Here is a 19,595-nt window from a genome sequence, read left to right as displayed (position 1 = left end):
AAATTGATCAATTATAAAATATCATATAATTTTAATAGAATTAAAAAAATTTCAAAGATTTTAATATTGACTAATGAAATTATAAACAAAATTATTACCAACCTTATGTTAAAGTTCATATTTATGTTAAATATTCACATTATTTTTATATTATGTTATAAATAAACATTTTTATTAAAAATATGTAATAGTTTAGTAGAGTTGTATTGTTTTAAATTGATTTACATATATTATAATATAATAATATAAATAAAATAAATAAATATATATTATGCGGGTATGGGGCGGGGTGGGTACTAAGGTACCCGTACCCGCACCCATACCTGTTCATTTTTGCGGGTAATTACCCATATCCGTGCCCGTACCCAAAACGCGGGTTTTTACCCTACCCGTTGTGGGTAATTTTTGCGGGTACTCTCTGGGTATGGGTCAAATTGCCATCCCTATCTAAAGTTTAGTTCATAACGGTTTAGATATGAGAAAATGATCGAACTCAAGATAAGTGGGTATGTATATTTTGTTTGAATGATCCCTTAATAATAAGAACAATTACACGTTCTAATGCATATCCGAAGTGGATAAAATGTTATATGGGGTGAGATTTCATATGTTCTACTATCCTCATATCTGCACTTAGGTATATTAGATAGTAGACCCTTGTTGGACTAAATAATCTTTTTTTTTTCTAGTGTAGTGGTTAGAATTTTACTTTTTAAGATGAAATAGTGAGAGTACTATGGTTCGAACCTCGATCCCTGCATTCTACATACAATGTATTTACCAACTGAATTATGCTCATGGGGACGGACTAAGTAATCATTCTAATTTGAGCTTTCTTGTTGGATTTGGACCGCCTATGACGTAAATGGACTACACCTTTATATGAGATAATTAATGACTTGAAATATCAATTGTTAGTTAGTTTAGTGATGATTGATGCTGAATTTGGTAGGGAGGACCACGGTTCGATCCTCCGCAACTACGATCAGGAGGGGGCTAAAATCACTTGATGTCAGAACTGGCTCTTTTACCAGATTAAACTGGTGGTGAAAAAAAAATAATGACTTAAAAGCAGCTTAATTTGCAAAGTCAACTTATCATTGCAGTTTTGGTGTTAAGCTCACAATTTATAGTTGACAGTTGTTCACACCAAATCACTTCAATTTATTCTCCTAATCCTATCTTCACTTATTTTTCTAGTAACTAGTAACAATAACTTGTCCTCAAAGGTAAAAGTGGGGTTATCTAAATCCAGCTCTTAATTGTTGGAAAGCCGGGCAATGCCCCATGCCCCCATCACTAGGTAAAAATAGGTTGGCCGGTCCAATAAATTTTTATACTAAATAAGATAAGATATAAATTAAGTTTTAATATACGTGATAATTTTTATAGGTCTAAAAAATTAAGGCATTAATAGTATTTGGACCATTGGATTTGGAGCCGACTTTGTATATAAATTATTGTTTTATTTATTTATTTATTATATTACAAATATAAAAAATTTATAATAGTTAGTTTCTATCGACGAACTTATGAATTACATAAGGTGATTTTTTTTCTTCCAACGGCATTTTTTACATATATAACATAATGATCAAAATTCAAAAGCAACATAACATTATTTGTTCAAAAGAAAAAAAAAAAAAAAGGAATAACATTTATTTAAATTGCAATGATCATTTGCTAATTAAAAACAGTTTCAATGATATTGTGGAATCTATATATATAAATCCTAGATAGTTCTCCTACCACTAATCTTAACCCTAATTGTATAAATCAATCATAGCCTTTAGATCATTTCTTTTTGTGGATAAATCAAGAGTTAGATAATAAGTGAAACAATCACCTCTTTTAAATTTTTTTTAGTGCCAAGCCTTTTGATTGACATTCCCACTATAATAAAAATGGTTTTGTGAATTAATTATTTTATAATATATATATATATATATATATATATATATATATATATATATATATATATATATATATATATATATATATATATATATATATATATATATATATATATATATATGTCTTATATACCTCCTCATGCATATATGAGCATGTGAAATTTCCAATTGGAAGGGTTATTAGTGTTGTAGAATAATGATATGTTTCTGAAATTTTATGATTTTATTGTATCTTTCTTTTTCTTTGTATTTAACGAGTGAGACTATATTGTTGATTTTGCAAGTATATATAGATTTTGATAATCTTTATTCTATTTTAACACTTTATCATAGTCATTGTATAACTCTTCTGTCCAACCCTCTTTCTCATCCTTATTTCTTCATTTCTTTCTCTTTTAATATTCAATATTTTTTTCTTAGCATTCTTATTGTCTAATTTGTGATATTTCTGTAGTGGGACTTTGCATGATATTTACACTAGAAATAAATTATTTGAAATGCAATTAGAAATATAATTCATATTGTTAATATTTTTAATTAAGTTTTATTGCTAATATTATTTTGATAACATCTATTGTTTCAATTATTAATTTACTATTTATACAAATAATTTTTTGACGCTTCATTATAAAACAACGCATAATGTTCGTGCATCGCACACTACTACATTTGCCAAGATCGATGCTCCACACATTCCATTGAACCATTTTGATTTTATGCCATTCCAAGATATTTTGAATTCAACTGAAGAAGAAAAAATAGTTGGTAATGATTATTAGCTTTCGTTTTAATTTAAATCTCATATATTGATTGATATTTTAATCTAAATAATATGTCTCTATTTTAATTGTTTTAGATGTTATTGTGCATGTGATTGAAAGAAGTGAATTCAACATTATTATAATATAAAATACCGCATAACCCCGTGCATCGCACGGGTGTGGGACTAGTGATTTCTGATATTTCCAACGGCGTGGGAATATTGTGAGGAGAAAACGTGGTAGAAGTCTATTTTATTATTGACATATACATATTCTCAATGGAATAAAATCGTTAAACTAATTAATTTTAGTTTGATGATAAACATACAAATTTTGTTTGACATATAATGAATCAGTTGTGTTATGCAATTTTTTATTAATTTTTTGGTGAATGTGTGTTATGCAACCTTTAGTTGTATATCATCATACACATATATAACTCCGTAATTAAATTTTTTTTCCACTTATTTATTTTAAGAGGTGAATTTACAGGGGTTGAATCCGTTATCTTATTTATGAGTTGAATCAATTGAGTTGATTTTCGTTGTCTTGTTTAGATTTTTGGTTGTAATTGTTTTTTGGGTGGAGGAGTTTTTGTTAACTCCCTTGCGACTTTGTTCTTTTCGTGATTAAGTACAACTTGTGCTTGATTAGAGGATATTTTTATGTTAATATATATCTTTTTGACTTCTTAAAAAAAAAAAATCTAGCTAGACTACTTGATAAAGAAATAAGTAATTACATTTGAGCGATTATTAAATTTCAATTGAGAATGAATGATTGAAAGAAGTATATAATAAGAATGCATTGTCCCTGCCAACTAAGTTAAGCTCACGAGACAATTATTTATCAGATTTTACTTAACTTATATTTAAATTACAGATTAACAAACTATTTTTTTCTAAAAATCCAAGGGTTCCCACAAAAAAAAGAAGAACTATTAGCATAGACATATATACTTATTATTTGCTTTACTATAATTTACTTGGAATGAACTATTTTAGACTAGCTGCAATGGGTGTTGAGAGGGGGTGTTTTAAACATGCAAAACCACTACAATGGGTGTTTAAACAGGTGTTGAAATTGAGTTGGAGGAGAGAGGAGATTAAACCCTCCAACAGAGTTTAATGCCTGAAATCGGAGTTCCATGATGCAAATGTTCATCATCAATTGCAAGCAGATCTAGTGAAGCACATATGGAATAAGTTTGGAATGTTGCGTGATTAAGAAGATTTGTATCGTAATAATTACGTTATTTGTGTGTTGTATTGTATTTTAAATTATTCGCATTGTAATAATTACGTTATTTATGTGTTTTTATTATAATTGTAACCGGGAGTTTAATTAATTATAATTGATAATTAATTTTAATCGATTATTTTTATCGTATAATTGTAATTTAATATTAATCGATAATTATAATTTTATGTAAAATGATAAAAACATAAATATAAATTTAAATAAGAATATGAAATAAAAAGTGGTGGGGTAGATAAAGTGGTGGGGTAGAGTGTTTAAAACAAAAACTATTGGAGTGGTAAAAGTTGAATGAGGTGTTGAGGTATTATGTGGAAGAGAGAGAAGATGATGTGGAGGGTGTTTTAAACACCCACCATTGCACTTAGTCTAATTGAGAATGAATTCTCGTGTTAGATTGCTACATGATGAAAATGAAAGATTTGTATTTAGCTTTATCTCATCAAATAAGTGGAATTTCATGAAATTTATATTAAAACAAATAAACATAAAACTTTATCCTCCGTCTCAAAATTATTGTCACAGTTTGACTGTGTGCACTATTCATACAAGCTACTTTGACCATATTTTTTTACTAATGCATAAAGATAAATATTAACATATGAGATCTTGTTAGATTTGTCTCGACGAGTACTATCAAAATATCAATTTTTCATAATTTTTAATAATACACAACTAAAAATATTAATGATCAAAATTATGTATCGATAAGTGTGCATTGTGCAATAGTAAAATGTGACAATTATTTTGGAACGGAGAAAGAATATATCAACATAATAATTAAGATATGACACTCATAATAATTAAGATATGACACTCATAATTAAGCCATGCTGGTAATGGCCTTTGGTTTGGCCAATGTAATAAGCCGTACAGTCATACCATGTATTTGGGACATTCTCATTTGTCATTGCCAACATCAAGCATGAATGAGATATTGATGAGGAGACAGACCATTGTAATTTTGCAATTTGGTCTTTAATTTGGTCAATATTTGCTGACATGCTGATTTGATGTTAAATTTGGTCCATCACTACACAACACCACACCTTCTAATGGTCCCTTAAGGTCTGTTTGGTTTGAGGGAGAGAAATTGGAAGGAAAGAAAATTACGCAAACCAATGAATGAACCTAGATTAATTTTAGTCCAAATTTATTCATTGATTTGCATAATTTTCTTTCCTCACACTTTTTCTCCCTCAAAACAACCGGACCTATAGTTTTGTTTTAGCTTTGCACTATATTAGAATAATGATATTTATTTTTTATTGGTTGGCTTAAATGCATTTTTATTTTCTATTTAAACAAATAAAACTTTGGTGCCTCTATTTTAAAAAATCAAATTTAGTGAATAACTTATACAAGTATATTGCCGTTCAAAAAAAAAACTTATACAAGTATATTTGTAAATATTATTTTATGGTAATCGACAAGCATCGAAAACCATTGAGTCTCATTCATAGAAAGATTACACAAGAGAATAATAGGTAAGCTATCTTCCAAATGCAACCAGATAAGACCCCGGGTCCGAATGGATTTAATCTGGCTTTCTTCCAAATTTATTGGGAGGTTTGTGGTGATGTTATATGGAGGACAATGTCTATGTGGCTTCAGAAGGTTTTTCCCTACAAATCTTAATGAGACTAACATACATGATACATCTTATGCCAAAGTGTGACAACCCGTAGAGACGAAAGATATGCTTCCCATTTTGCTGTGTAAGTAATGTACTCTATAAGATGAAATCTAAAATTCTTGGCAATAAATTGAAAGCATGTCTTGACAAATGTATATCTATGGAGAAATCGACGTTTGTTGAAGAGAGGTCCATTCCGGATAATGCCCTTTGTTGCTATAGAAATTATGTATTAGGCACCCAAAATTAGTTGGGGCTACCGTCTTTGATTGGGAGGAGTAAGAAGACAATCTTCTCATTCATCAAGGACAGAATTTGGAAGAAAAAAATGAATTCATGGAGAGGAAAATGTTTACCTAAAGCATGTAATTAAGGAAGTGATGATCAAATATGTGTTGCAAGCAATCTCAACATATATAATGAGTATTTATATCATTCCATCCACTATAATTATAGAAATTGAAAGAATGCTAAATGGATTTTGGTGGGGTACAAAGGTGATAATAGTAAAGGTATTCATTGGATGACATTAGATAGATTGACGTACGTCCGAAGGCGTTAGGAGAAACGAGTTTTTGAGATTTTTACCATCAATGACAGATAGAATAAAATGTTGCCAAGAGGTTTGTGTCAGAATAAATTAAGTTTTCGCCACTATCACGGAAACAACACGTTGTCATTGTGTTCACTACACGATAAAAATTGACATCAACATTATATTTGACAATGATATGTTTGTAATGTTCGAACATCATACCAAGCTTGTCATGATTTTTTCTTAATATATCTCAAATGATCAAATTGATCACTCATTGTGAGAAAAATGAAATACATTATAATAAACCAATAAAAAGAAAAGCAAAGAAAAATTGGCAATAATATGTTTGTCATAATTTATTTATCACTCTTCCGAACTCTAAATTAATGAGAGTCTTTCTTCCGTAAAGAACCAAAGAGTTAACAAAAATGATATAGGGTAATTTTTGTGTGTGTACAAAAGATAAAAATAGAAAGTAAAGAAACAGAACCATGTGAAAAAAGAGAGAGAAAGAGTTTGGTCCTAAAATGATGGGGAGGTTTGAATGGAAGGAGTGGAGAGCAAACCAAATATGAACAAAACATTCCACGTCAATCTCTCTATCCTCACATTTAAAGCAACATTACATCACAAGCCTAAAAAATGTGAACATAAAAAACAAAGCAAAACAAAAAAACACAAACAAAGGAAGAAGAGTAACAAATTGAAGAAGAAGAAGAAGAAAAATAACAAAATGTCGTGGCAAACTTATGTGGATGAACATTTGATGTGTGATATCGATGGCACAGGACATCAACTCACCGCCGCCGCCATTCTTGGCCATGACGGTTCTGTTTGGGCTCAAAGCACTTCCTTCCCTCAGGTAATATTCATATGTATGTGAGTGTGCGCGCGCATATACTTTGATATGTATCATTCATCTCTTCATCACATTATCGCTATGCAGATCTATATCATAACAAACATTTTCATCTTGGTTAATAAAAATTTTCCAGAATTTTCAAGTTGCATTTATGAGAAGTTGATTGTCAATATCACTTTGTGAACAATATTTTCATTTGAGTGATCAATATCTACCAACGTAATTGATTTTTTATTGATTTCTATTTGTGTATGCCGTTAAAAAGTCTTATATTGGTTGGAAGATGGACTAAATATAAGTTTATAAAGTAGAAACAATTTTCATCTTACAATCTGATTTTGTAAGGTTTGAGGCCCAACTCAAATTATAATATGTACCAGAGTCTTCTACCCGATCCATTAGCGCTGTTATCAAGTTTCTGACCGGGTCATTGACCATTTATATCCGCACCCCAAACCCAATAACACTGGGGCGATGCAGTGTGTTAAGAAGTCTTACATCGAATTAGGCTCAATTCAAATGCTAAAATATGTTAGTTATTATCGTGTTTGTAACAATTATTTTACATTTTGGCACGAAATTTTAGTGAATTAGTGATAAAAGTTAGGATTTGTTAATAATGTTAGAAGACAATTTCATTTTTGATTTGAGAAACTATAGTAGATTAATCGATCACATGTCTACATTGTAATGAAATTTGTGACTTGTGTGTAATATTTGTTTTATATGTTAAAGATGTGTGATTTTGAAGTGGTGATTTTTTTATGATGTTTTTTTTTCAGTGTAAACCTGATGAGATTACTGGTATCATGAAAGATTTTGATGAACCTGGCTATCTTGCACCTACTGGCTTACATCTTGGGGAAGTTAAGTATATGGTTATTCAGGGAGAGGCTGGAGCTGTCATTCGTGGAAAGAAGGTAACTTCTTTCTTTTTTTTTGCTAAGAGGCTGTTAATTAGGCCAAATTATAAACGAATATAACGATTAAATAAAGGCGACATCTTGTCAAAGAAGGTTCACACATCCTAAAGGTGGATGGTTTAATGTAAGGGAACCCATTGATATTGTGAGAGCATAATCCACAATGTTTGATATTTGAACTTGTCAATCCTGCATCTTAAAGCGATTATCATATGTTTAAGTTGAATTAGGAGCATTTGGAAGAACTTATTTAGGTTTTATTTTATCATGTAAGCACTTGTACATTTTTGTCGGACTTGTTTTCATAAATTTCTTAGCTTATATAGAACATATTCATAGTTTAAGCTTGTTTCCTCATTGATTGCACAAACATCTTTCTTTAAAACTAACCTTTGTGCTTGTTTGACAGGGATCTGGAGGAATAACCATAAAGAAAACTGGTCAAGCTCTAGTTTTTGGCATCTATGAGGAACCTGTTACACCTGGACAATGTAACCTGGTTGTTGAGAGGTTGGGAGATTATCTTGTTGATCAAGGTCTTTAGATCAATATTCTTCAAGATTTTAATATTTATGTTTTTTTATATTTTATTTTTTTGCAATTTTGGCATGTATACATTTCAACCTTAAATTGGGTCTTTTTCTGGGCACCTAAATTGGGAGTTGTCTCAGACAATAATTATGTGTGAATTAATCAAATATATTTTTATTGTTTGAATATTTACATTTTGGTTTAATGGTTAAAATTTCATTTTTTAATGAATAAATGGAAATATAAAGTTTCAAGTTCTGATCCCTGTGTATTATATATAATATCTCTACCAACTGAGATATACTCACAGTTGTATTGTTTGAACATTTTGTTTTCTACTCTCATGCACTGATATGCCCTATGTAACTTGATTGAAAAGATTAACTTCTTATGCTTACACATTGGATTTTGAATTAGTATATATCTTGAACTAACTTCAAAAGTTGAAATAGCAAATTCATCATAGATCATGAATTATGTTCCTTATATATCTCAACCTATATATATTATAATAAATTTCAATAGCATTCATATAACACCGACAAGTTCAACATGTAAAGCAAAGAAAATACCAAGCTTAATAGCAAACCAACCTAAAGAGATTGCCTCTAAGTTCCTAAAGCTACTAGCACAAGATGAAGGACTTGGATTGTTTAAAGTAGCTCAATCAATATTACATTTAATCCAAAATAAAGAAGAGGATGCACAATCAGATCAACTACGAGATCCATAATTCAAATTCATATGAAGATATCTGACCTAACAATATCGGTATTGACCGATTAATCTAAGACTTGTGAACAGGTGTTTTTATTTTCTTATTAACAATGAGATCTGCTCTTCTTTTTTTTTTTTTACGGAGAGTATGTGAAAATTAACACATTTAAAAAATGAAAGTAGAAAATTATTTTCACAAAAAGCAAATGAATATAACAAATTTTTTCAGTGAAATTTAAACTTTGGATTTTGTGGTCTTAACCTTTGGTTCCAAAAGAAAGAGTGTTAATTAATCTGATGTTCGACTTTTTTTTTCTTTTTTGACACAATTTGATGTTCGGCTTAAGATTAACAAAGTTGGCCGCAATTTAATTGGTTGAATTCTATAAGAATTTAATTTATATGCACTGTCAATTTAATGTTATTTTACACATGCATTCAATAATATACTGACACATCATGTATGATATTTAAAAACACATGATGTGTCACATTCATTAAATGATATGGCAACGCATCATTGGATGTATGTGTAAAGAATCTTTACATCAACAGTGAACAACAATTAAACTCATAAAATATTATAAAAAGTTTTTCTTTTCGAAACTTTAGAACTTTTAAAAATGGAATTATTTAAATATAAATTTTTATGTAACTTCAAAATAAAAGTAATAAAAATTTCGACGTTAAAATTAACTTTCAAGCTCTATTTTTTCGAGAAATAATTTATAATATTCTAACTATAAGTCTATAACTATATACTTTTTTTTTTGAAGCAAAAACTATAACTATATACTTAAAATAATTTTTTGGAGAAATAAAATTTAATAATAGTAATTATTTTTAGAAGAAAAAACTTTTTTTACATCAAAAAAACACAATTTTATTCAGTCCAAATAAAAAAACTATGACATGTTGAAAACTTAAACTCTTTTACTCTGTTTCTTTGTCTCTGCCACCGTTGTGACGCATTGAATCTGTAGTTTGTGACAAAAGGTTTCGCCTTTTATCCCCAATTCTCCACTCCACCGCCGTCGCCAACCGTCACCAACTTCTACGGAGCTTCTTCTCATTCTGAAACAATCAAACCAAAGGTCAATTTTCATTCCTTTTCTTATACCATTTTTTTTTTTGTAATTTTTCATTTACATAAACCCTATAATCCCTTATAATTATTTGTTTCTAGTTGTGTTTGATTATGTTTATGTGTAGTTAGAAAATTTGAAACTTTATAGTTTTTCGTAAGTGAAAATTATAAAGTTACACTTTGTGTGCATGTTTTGAGAATTATGTGATTGGATTTTTGTTGATCTATGTGAATATTGTGTGTTTTATAATTAGGAAAACCTAATTTGAAAAAATGAATAGTGATTAATTGTGGAGAGACTTTTTCTTATATCAGTTTGAATTTGAATGGGAAAAAAATTAATGAATAATAAACTACTGGCATAGTTTTCTTTAGTTTTTGCTGTTTCATTATAACTGAGAATAAAATTAATGAATAATAAATTATAGGCATAGTTTTCTTTTAGTTTCTGCGTTGTATTATAACCGATAATGCTTTGGTGTAACGGTAAGGTTGTGGCTTTGTGACCGGGGAGTCGGGGGTTCAAATCCTTTAAATTCATCTCTAGTTGCGGGTATAAGACCAACCACTTTCATGTTTTTAAATTATTGTCGTTGTCCATGTGTCAGTGTTGAAGTTGTGTCTGTGTTTGCGTCGGTGTTTCATAGGGCAAGGCTACAAAGATGAGATCTACTCTCCCCGGACTCCACTTGATGGGAGCCTTGTGCATTGGCTGCCCCTAATTAAATAATGACATGAACACTTCATTTCGCAAATGGAAACCTCAAATTCTCGTACACGTCCCTTCATTTTTTCCATGGCCTTTTTTATGGCATGCATACTTTCCTTAAAAGCTGATCACTCCTTCACAATGCGAAGGAGTTGTCAGATTTTAAGGAAAAGTGTTTGGCATAGAAAAGGCCATTGAAAAAATGAAGTCACGTGTATGAGAATTTGATATTTCCATTTACATAATGAAGTGTTCATGTCATTATCTAATTAATGGCCAGACTACAATTTTTATGGTGATACTTAGTTTATGTCTCGACTCTTAAAGTGAATGTGACTTTGCTTTTTTCATTTGTAATCTGAACATCCTTGGTCGTGTAGTCCTTTGATGCTAGACCATTTTGTCTATGACTTGAAATAATTGTCCTTCAGTGATCTCATTGTGTTGCTGCATGGAACATAATGAATCAGTAGGTTATATGTTTGTATATCTTTCATTTTTATGGTAGTGAATTCAATGACTCTGAGTATGCTTATCAAAAAAAAAAAATGACTCTGAGTATGATAAGTTGTATCTTTTATATGCATATCATATTTACTATAATATAAAGGATGATGAGGATTATTTATTACCAACAAACTAATTGGTGCCAGAATATGATTGAGATATGGTGTTGGCTAAGCTAATCAATTTAATGATGGGATCTTTTTTTGAAAACTTAGGGCCCATTTAATGGCCTATTCTACAGGGATTTGTGGGCCTTTTGGCCCATGGGCTTTTCTATGGCTACAATTTTTTACTTGATTCACAAGATCATAGTTGAGTCGTGTGATGTGGGCTAAATTGACAATTCTACTTGGATTTTGTAATTATATACTCTGGTAACTTTGCCTTTGTTCTGTGCCTTAATCCATGTCTCCCTAAGCTGTCAATTTCTATGCTTGGATTCATGCACTTGGTTGGTTATATATAAGTCTTTTTTTATCAGCAAGGTTATATTATAAGTCATTTGATAAATTGATATACTTACTTTCAGTCTTGGATTTTAGTCTTAAAAAAAGTAGGATATAATTTAGGTGGCATGTTGTAATATACTGAATGCTTGTTCTTATACATTCTATTGCACAGGTGAATTAGTGGGTGCCTCAAGCGCTTATGTTCCCTTCATTGGAGATATAGAAGAGTACTAAAAAGCACAAGAATCATCGACACAAAATGCTTCAACACCAAATTGTGCAGTCCCCTGCTAGGCTAGGCCTAACAAACCCTAACTCACCATTGATTCCAAACCCTACCCCTCCAAAGCTCCCTCCTTTACAGACCACTCATCACCACCAAGACCGCCATACAGCAGCCCCTTCTGCTGCTCTACTCTCTCTTCTCCCACCCCTCCCTAGAGCACAAGCACTTCTTGTTCAAATGGCTTCCTTATCTTCGAAGCTCTTTGAAGTATCACCCAACAAGTCACTTTGGGTTAGTGCATTCCGTGGATCACTCCCAACCTTCCTTTCTTCCCAAGGCCAACCACATTCTTCTGCATCACTCGATTCTTCTCCTTCTTCCATCAAAGAAATCCTTTCACTTTTCTCCATCCTTCAAATCCAAATCTTTGAAGCTGTTTCCGAACTCCAAGAAATTCTTGATCAACAAGATGCCAAGCAGAAGATCGACCAGGAAATTTGCTCAAAAGATTCGTCACTTCTTGCATTTGCCAACAAACTCAAAGATGCTGAGAGGGTACTTGACATTCTTGTTGATGATTACTCTGATTATCGAAGCAACACCAAGAGATTAAAATTAGGAGATGGAAGTGAAGATGATTCTTTGACTACCTCTTCAGTATCTTCTAAGCTGAAGTTGTCAGATATATTATCGTATGCGCATCGAATAAGTTATACAACCTTTGCACCACCAGAATTTGGAGCAGGGCAGGCTCCTCTCCGCGGTGCACTTCCACCTGCACCGCAAGACGAGCAAATGAGAGCTTCACAGTTATATAATTTTGCAGACCTTGATATTGGATTACCCAAAGAAGTTGATACAAAGGAGAAAACAATTGAGGCTATTATTGAGCCTCCACCTCTACAGCCTGTGGATACCAATTCACTTGCAAATTTGCCTGGAATTCAAGGACTGCTACCCCCAAATTTTACTATTCCACCTGGCTGGAAGCCTGGAATGCCTGTACAATTGCCTATTGATATACCAATTAAACCCCCAGCTGGGTGGAAACCAGGGGATCCTGTGGCGTTGCCTCCTATGGATTCCCTTCCAGTACAAAGATTTGACGAACAACAGTTACGCCCTCATGTTCCTCAGCTAAAGCAGCCAGAAATTATTCAAGTGGCACCAGTTAATTTGGATCTTGGAGGAAGTGATAGTAGTGATTATAGTAGTGATGATGCCAGCACTGATGATGAAGATTGAGCTGGTCTTGAAAACTATCTTCTCGAATCGGTTAATGTACAGGTGATTAATATAAAATAGTTGGAAATGCATGATCAATTTGTTTTCATAGCATCAATCTTTTCCTTCTGCTAATCTGCACATTTGCATTTGATGCTTATCTCACTGGCCTATGGTGCTATGCCTGTGTTTTAGTGTCCTGTCATTTGCTTCCAAAGCATTGTGGTTTAAGATGATGTCTTTAGATGAGTTGAGTAGGATAAAGTACTCTTGATCACATAGTAGGTCATAATCCTCTGCTGTAGGCTCTAGAATGAAGAAAGCATATCCATGCTTTATAATCATGACAAAATTCAATAAGCACTGCATGATTTTAGTATTTCGTTTTTAAAAAGCTATAGAGGTGGTTAGCATATACAAGTAGAGCACTGCATTTACACTGAATGAAAAGGGATAAAATTTATTTCAGCCTAATTTACTTGCATGGATACTCTCATAACTCATCCTGCACAGCATCATTTTTCACTTTCACTCACTGCAAATGTAGCAATTAACTTTCATTGTTTCAATATCATTGACCTATACACAGTAGTCTCGACGATATATGAATTCCTCACTGAATTTCAGCCATTTACCATTTTTCGGTGCACCCTCAAAGCATACACCTTACTCATTCACAGGTACTCTAATTCACATTCTCAACCATGCACACGCACACACTTATATTTTATGCAATGATTATGCTCATACACATGACACACAAGCCTTCAGACTTTTGACTCATGCACATTGGTTCTCAGATCAAGCGCAGGAGGGCCACATTTAGCAGGGTAAAATGCTGAGAAGGCTAAGCAGCTGGGAAAGCAGTTCAAGCATACTTGGTCATCTGGCTATATCGCTCAATTTGAGAACATAACCCATTGTCCATTAACAACCAACCGATTTTCTTTATTTACTTATTATACTTCTTCATTTCAAACTCAATGGCAGCAGAAGATTAATGTAATTAGTTCATTCTGACATTATGTTTGTAACTATTATTCTCATGGTTTCTGGATTTTGTATAGAGGCTAATGAGTTTATTGTCTTGGTGTGATAAACATCCAAATAAAAGAAATAATAGGCTGATGGTTTCTTTATTATATTGTTGTTGGTTAGTGATGCTGCATCTAATGTTTGCTGGTTTACACTTAAGGTCGAGGGTCTTTGAGCGGTCTCAAATGTTGAGCTGCATCCCGCATGTGATGCATGTTCTAATCGTTGCACGCATAAATTATGTGACATACGAAGAAGCTACAAGGATGTGTTAAAAAGGGGTGAACGAAATATTATGAGAAGCATCTCCTTCAGATACGAAGTTAGTAACTTTCATAATCAATCAAAGCTGGGTATTCAACTCCATATTCTCACTAAAACCTTTAATTTTCAATTCATGGATCACTAAAGTTTTGACTATACATAATCTGAACGAGGAAGATCCGGAGCCAACAATCAAAATTTTGAAAATCTAATGCAAAATCACTAATAACTAAAGAAAATGGAGGTTTTTTTAGTATTGCCGGGGCTGACATTGGACACCAGTAATAATTAATTAAAGGAAATGGAAGTAATTTATGGTAACTACATAAGTCGGTATCATGTTAGTGTCAGATACCGAAACTTGCCATACATCACATTTTCCTTCAATCTGAAATTTTGATGCGCCAAATAGATACGCGCTTTCATCATGTACATAAAGAATAAAAAATGAAAGCCACTGCTCCAATAAATACAGATACCGCAGATCTTTTGGATGACTAACTGTCATTTTTCACTAATGAAATATGCATTGATAATTTAGAAAATATGAATCCAATGTTAAACATTCCCCCTACATGAAATGAAACTCATGAGACTGTACCTAAACTTCCACATTCAAAAGTTGCAGCAACACTTACAAAACTAAACCACAGAATATTGGTCATCATGCTGTTTTGGCCTATCACTTGGAATACAAAACTAGGAGATAGATTGCTCCATACAGTAGTTGAGTTTCATTTCATAGAAATTTACATTTGTCTAATGCACTACTAAAAAAGCTTCTAAAATCATTACTTGTCCTTCATGCCAATAGCAGCATATACCTCAACATGGTAAAAAAAATTAATCATGTCGCCTTTTCAACAATTGAAAGCTTGCCCTCTTTTTTTGGCCGTCGACAGAGCTCGTTAGGCTCATACGAGATCCAAAAGAAAGAGGATGAAGGTTAAAAGAAGAGCACTAGTAGAGATCGATGTGTAAACTTCTTTGTCTGAGGAGGACGGAGTTGAAGATATGGCGGCTGTTGTATTATTATTACTTGCCAAAGTTTGGTTTGTTCTGCACAAACACAGTGGAGAAAAAAAAACTTAAATGTCAGCTTCAGTCTTAATAATGATTGAAGTATATAATATAACCATGCAAGGACATTTAAAATAAAACCAACAAAGTAAAATTTCAAGGACTGAACATACCCAGTTCTCGTGTAGATGCAGTTGTCGTAGGCTGCAGAATCGAAAACATAGTTTGTTTAGTAAACAAAACAGTCTACAGAAATAAATACTTCGGCAATAACAACTCATCTATGAACATATGTTATAGGATCAATTCATACATGAAGAAATTTTATAAGGACTGAAAAAAGAGCAAGGACCAAAAGCAAAACATTGTATATTTGCAAGGATTAAAAACAAAATTTTTACAGCAACCAAAATCAAAGTGATATATAAGCAGGGACCAAAAACATATTTAAACCTAAAAAGAGTATGCAATAAATGCCGAGAAGATAAGTATACGACAAAAATAAACAGGAAAAAGAAAAACGAAAATGGTGATAGGATATGAACATACTTGGATCCTTATCAACTATTACGCCAGTCCCTCCAAAACTACAGGCAACAGCAGAAGCACCATTTTGCTGGTAATAGCTATTAAAAGCGTACGATGCATGTGAAACAAGGTTATCCGGCTGAAAACAAGGCTGACTAGGTTGGATAGCAGTACAGTCCACATTGCCAGAAGTGCCACAAGCCCAATTTATCGCATTCTGTAAATCCATTTGTGTGGCTTTACTTGATGCAATGCACCATGTTGTTCCATTTGAACTAGTTGCATTTGCATCCGCGGTCATGTCAACCGGACCTCGTCCCGTGAAATCTAGGCTATACACACTTGTTTGGTCCGGATAAAATAATCCCCAGTTCCTCTCTGATTCCAAACCCGGCTTCCTATTTTCGTTAAACAACGAAAAAAGGTAGACATCTAGCTCTTCTCCCGGCTTTGCAGGCGTACCAGTTTCATTGATAACATGTCTTATCAAATTGGTATTATATGTTTGTGCATTATCAGGAGTAGCTGCTGTCTCCTTGGGCGAACCTTTCGAAGGCCAACCTGTTTCGGTTACCATCACTTTAATTGTTTTGAAATTCAACCCGGACAACGCAAAATAAATTGCATCAATCTGAGCATCAAACATGTTTGTATACAGCAAACCGGTGTTTGGATCAATAACTTCGGAGGACGACTCGAACAATGCATAGTCCAACGGCACCTTGTTCGAGGAGTCTCTGTACGCATAATAAGGATATAGATCAATCATAAAAGGTGACTGATTTTCCGCAAGAAATTCTAGAAGCGGCTTTAGGAAATGAGCATGCTTGCTATTGAAAGCACCGGCGGAAGGAGGGAATGATCGAGACAAAACACCAAGGGAATGCGTACTTGAAACTTTTATCTTCTTATGAAGTCCAGCTTTCTTGAGTGCCGCAAGGACATTAGTCATGGCTGGTACGACCAATGTGGAAATATTTTCAGGACTTTCTGTGACTTCAGCGCCGACAGTTATGTATGTGATTTTAGTGGCTGGATAGTAAGGAAGGACGCTATTTCTCAGCCAAGTGTCGGCATTAGTTTGGAACTGTGAGAATGGAAGCAAATCTAGATTTGGAATTCCAATCATAAGTTCGACACCGGTGTTTGCAAAGGACTTTAGAACTTGTATGTTAGAATCATAGATTCTGACATATTTGATTTTGTGATCTTGAACCAACTGTGATACCTTATCAGGTGGAGGTAGGTCATCAGCATTTCTTCCATAGCAAATTCCAACAAAACTTCCATGGCAACAATCTGACAAAAATTTCATAGAGGTTAATTAAAAGAAATAAGAATCACAATAGAGGGAACTCATTTACAAATTCAGATTTTTTATTATTTTGACTATGCAAATTGGTTTTGGTTGAAAATAAGTTTAAAGTGAAACAACTTATGCTGAAACAACGAAAAATCATCCCTTTTTTTGCAAAATCACCACATAATCCCTCAAATATGAGTTACACCCTAAACCCTATGAATACCGGCACAAACCCCCCTTGCACCAGACACGACACCAACATTGACACGTACACACCAGTAATAATTTGTGAAACTAAAAGTGATTGAATGTAACCACACGTGTATGTGTGTCCTACGAGTGTTGGACATCAACGTGTTTGAGACACTCGGAACCCTAAACCCTGTGACAACGACAATACCCAGACACGACACCAACATTGACACTAACACACGAGTAATAATTCAAGAAACAAAAAGTCATTGAATGTAACGACACGTGTATGTGTCCTACAAATGTTGGACATCAACATATTTGAGACACTCAGAAGTCAGAACCACCTTCAACCTAAGTGTCTGACATGCATAGGTGTTACACATATCAAAACAAGGACAAAGTAGTTGGTTAATGATGGTTAGACAAGTTAGATCCAAATCAACAGAAATTGATTATGCAAGCTAATTAACGAAATTGATGTCTAAGAAAGAACAACATTAGCAATACCATACTCCATTTTAAAAGATTATTCACTAATTTTTTTCAAAAAAGTTAAACTTTAACCTATCTTTCTAGTTCTAAACTTAGAAAAGTACTTATAAACACCAAAAGATACATGAAACAAAAGTACTTCCAACATAGAGAGATTATGAAAGTGAAAGAAGATATAGTTATGAGAAAATAGTGACATTAACAAACAAAAGATACATGAAACAAAAAGTACTTATAAACACAAAACATAAAAACTACATAGAGAAAGAGATCATAAAGAAGATGCAATGTGCTAGAAAGAAGTACAAACCAAGAAGCATAAGCAAAACAGATGCAACAACTAAGATGAACCAAAACCCTCTTCTTGCCATTGTTCTCACTGCTGTGGAGAGAGTGAAGCTACTTCTTCTTGTTTTCTTGCTTTTCAGAATCAGACAAAAGCAACGGTACTTGTTTCACTGTGTAGGGTCTAGAATATAGTGTACAATTTATTTATTAAAAATATATATATTGGTACAAAATTATTACATACTTTAATAACGAGAATGGATCCTCTCAAATTATTTTCCTTAATTTTTCTGGATTTTCATATCTTAATCATCAATCAATTTTTTTTAATTTCTTTTAGATTTAAATATTATTTTATATTTGTGATTAATGATCTATATTCCACATTATTTCCTCAATTTATTTTTCCACTCGAGAGAATTCATTCTCTATGCTATAGCGCATGTTTGTTTGACATTTTTTTGTAGAGATTTTGAAAATATCTAAAGCTATTTGTCGTTTGTTTACAATCATTAAAATCTATTTTTTGAAGATGGTGAGGGATGATGAATGGTTAAAAAAAATAGATTTTGATAAAATCTATTGAAAATATATTCTCATTTTGATGTAGGAGGATTTCTTCTGTATATTATTATTTTAGTTAGATTTAGTGTTATTATATTTTAGATTGATTTCTTATTTTTATATTTCACCTAGGTTAGTTATTTTTATATTTTAGGTAGATTTGTAATTTTTATTTAGCTAGGTTTGTTGTTTTTATTTTTACAATCTTTTAGGAGATTTGTTAATTTTATTTTTCACTCCTATTTAAGCTAAATTATTGTAGCCTTGAAGGAACCTTTTGATTTAATAAAAATACAGAGATTTTTCTCAAATTTTGTGGATTCCAAATTACTCCTTCTGGTGGATTCCGAAAGTCTAGTGGATTCTAGATTAGTTACTCTTTATGGTGGATTCCGGAAATCTGGTGGATTCCAGAGCCTTATCTAACAGGTTTGTCGCTTGCGAACCTGTGTTTTATTATAGGATTAGCGATTGATTTTCCTTCACACTTCCGTACTGCGTCACATTTTGATTAAAAAAATGATTTTTTTTTTAAATCTACAAACACAAGTAAGATAAAAAAAATT

At 32.4% G+C, this 19,595-nt stretch overlaps 3 protein-coding genes across 5 annotated transcripts; 2 read left to right on the top strand and 1 right to left on the bottom strand.

Moving 5' to 3' along the window:
* Positions 1-6,620: 6,620 nt before the first annotated feature.
* LOC123885162 (profilin-4-like) lies at positions 6,621-8,607 on the top strand. The gene is made up of 3 exons (XM_045934426.1): positions 6,621-6,967; positions 7,750-7,887; positions 8,300-8,607. Exons 1-3 carry the CDS (start codon positions 6,650-6,652, stop codon positions 8,432-8,434), a joined length of 591 nt encoding a protein of 196 aa, XP_045790382.1. The 5' UTR covers positions 6,621-6,649; the 3' UTR covers positions 8,435-8,607.
* A 1,016-nt stretch (positions 8,608-9,623) lies between these two features.
* On the top strand, positions 9,624-14,482 carry LOC123885066 (mediator of RNA polymerase II transcription subunit 4-like). Of its 3 annotated transcripts, XR_006801064.1 has the most exons (4): positions 10,037-10,232; positions 12,063-13,403; positions 13,930-14,020; positions 14,141-14,482. XR_006801064.1 is itself a non-coding variant. In XM_045934287.1 (3 exons), exon 2 carries the CDS (start codon positions 12,150-12,152, stop codon positions 13,359-13,361), a length of 1,212 nt encoding a protein of 403 aa, XP_045790243.1. In that variant the 5' UTR covers positions 9,624-10,232; positions 12,063-12,149; the 3' UTR covers positions 13,362-13,403; positions 14,141-14,482. The 3 variants fall into 3 exon arrangements, 2 of the variants coding, with proteins under 2 accessions (XP_045790243.1, XP_045790244.1); XM_045934287.1 differs by lacking the exon at positions 13,930-14,020 and having other exon boundaries at positions 9,624-10,232; XM_045934288.1 differs by lacking the exon at positions 13,930-14,020 and having other exon boundaries at positions 10,873-13,403.
* A 664-nt stretch (positions 14,483-15,146) lies between these two features.
* Positions 15,147-18,648, bottom strand: LOC123887137 (glucan endo-1,3-beta-glucosidase 13-like). Its single transcript, XM_045936426.1, has 4 exons — positions 18,488-18,648; positions 16,209-17,486; positions 15,833-15,863; positions 15,147-15,698 (listed from the first exon to the last, which is right to left on the bottom strand). The coding sequence occupies exons 1-4, from the start codon at positions 18,546-18,548 to the stop codon at positions 15,554-15,556; spliced, it is 1,515 nt and encodes a 504-aa protein (XP_045792382.1). The 5' UTR covers positions 18,549-18,648; the 3' UTR covers positions 15,147-15,553.
* Positions 18,649-19,595: the final 947 nt, after the last annotated feature.

This window comes from Trifolium pratense, linkage group LG5 (assembly GCF_020283565.1).
Source record: "Trifolium pratense cultivar HEN17-A07 linkage group LG5, ARS_RC_1.1, whole genome shotgun sequence".
NCBI lineage: Eukaryota > Viridiplantae > Streptophyta > Magnoliopsida > Fabales > Fabaceae > Trifolium > Trifolium pratense.
The sequence above is the reverse complement of the archived record's forward strand: the minus strand, read 5'-3'. Positions and strand labels throughout refer to the sequence as shown.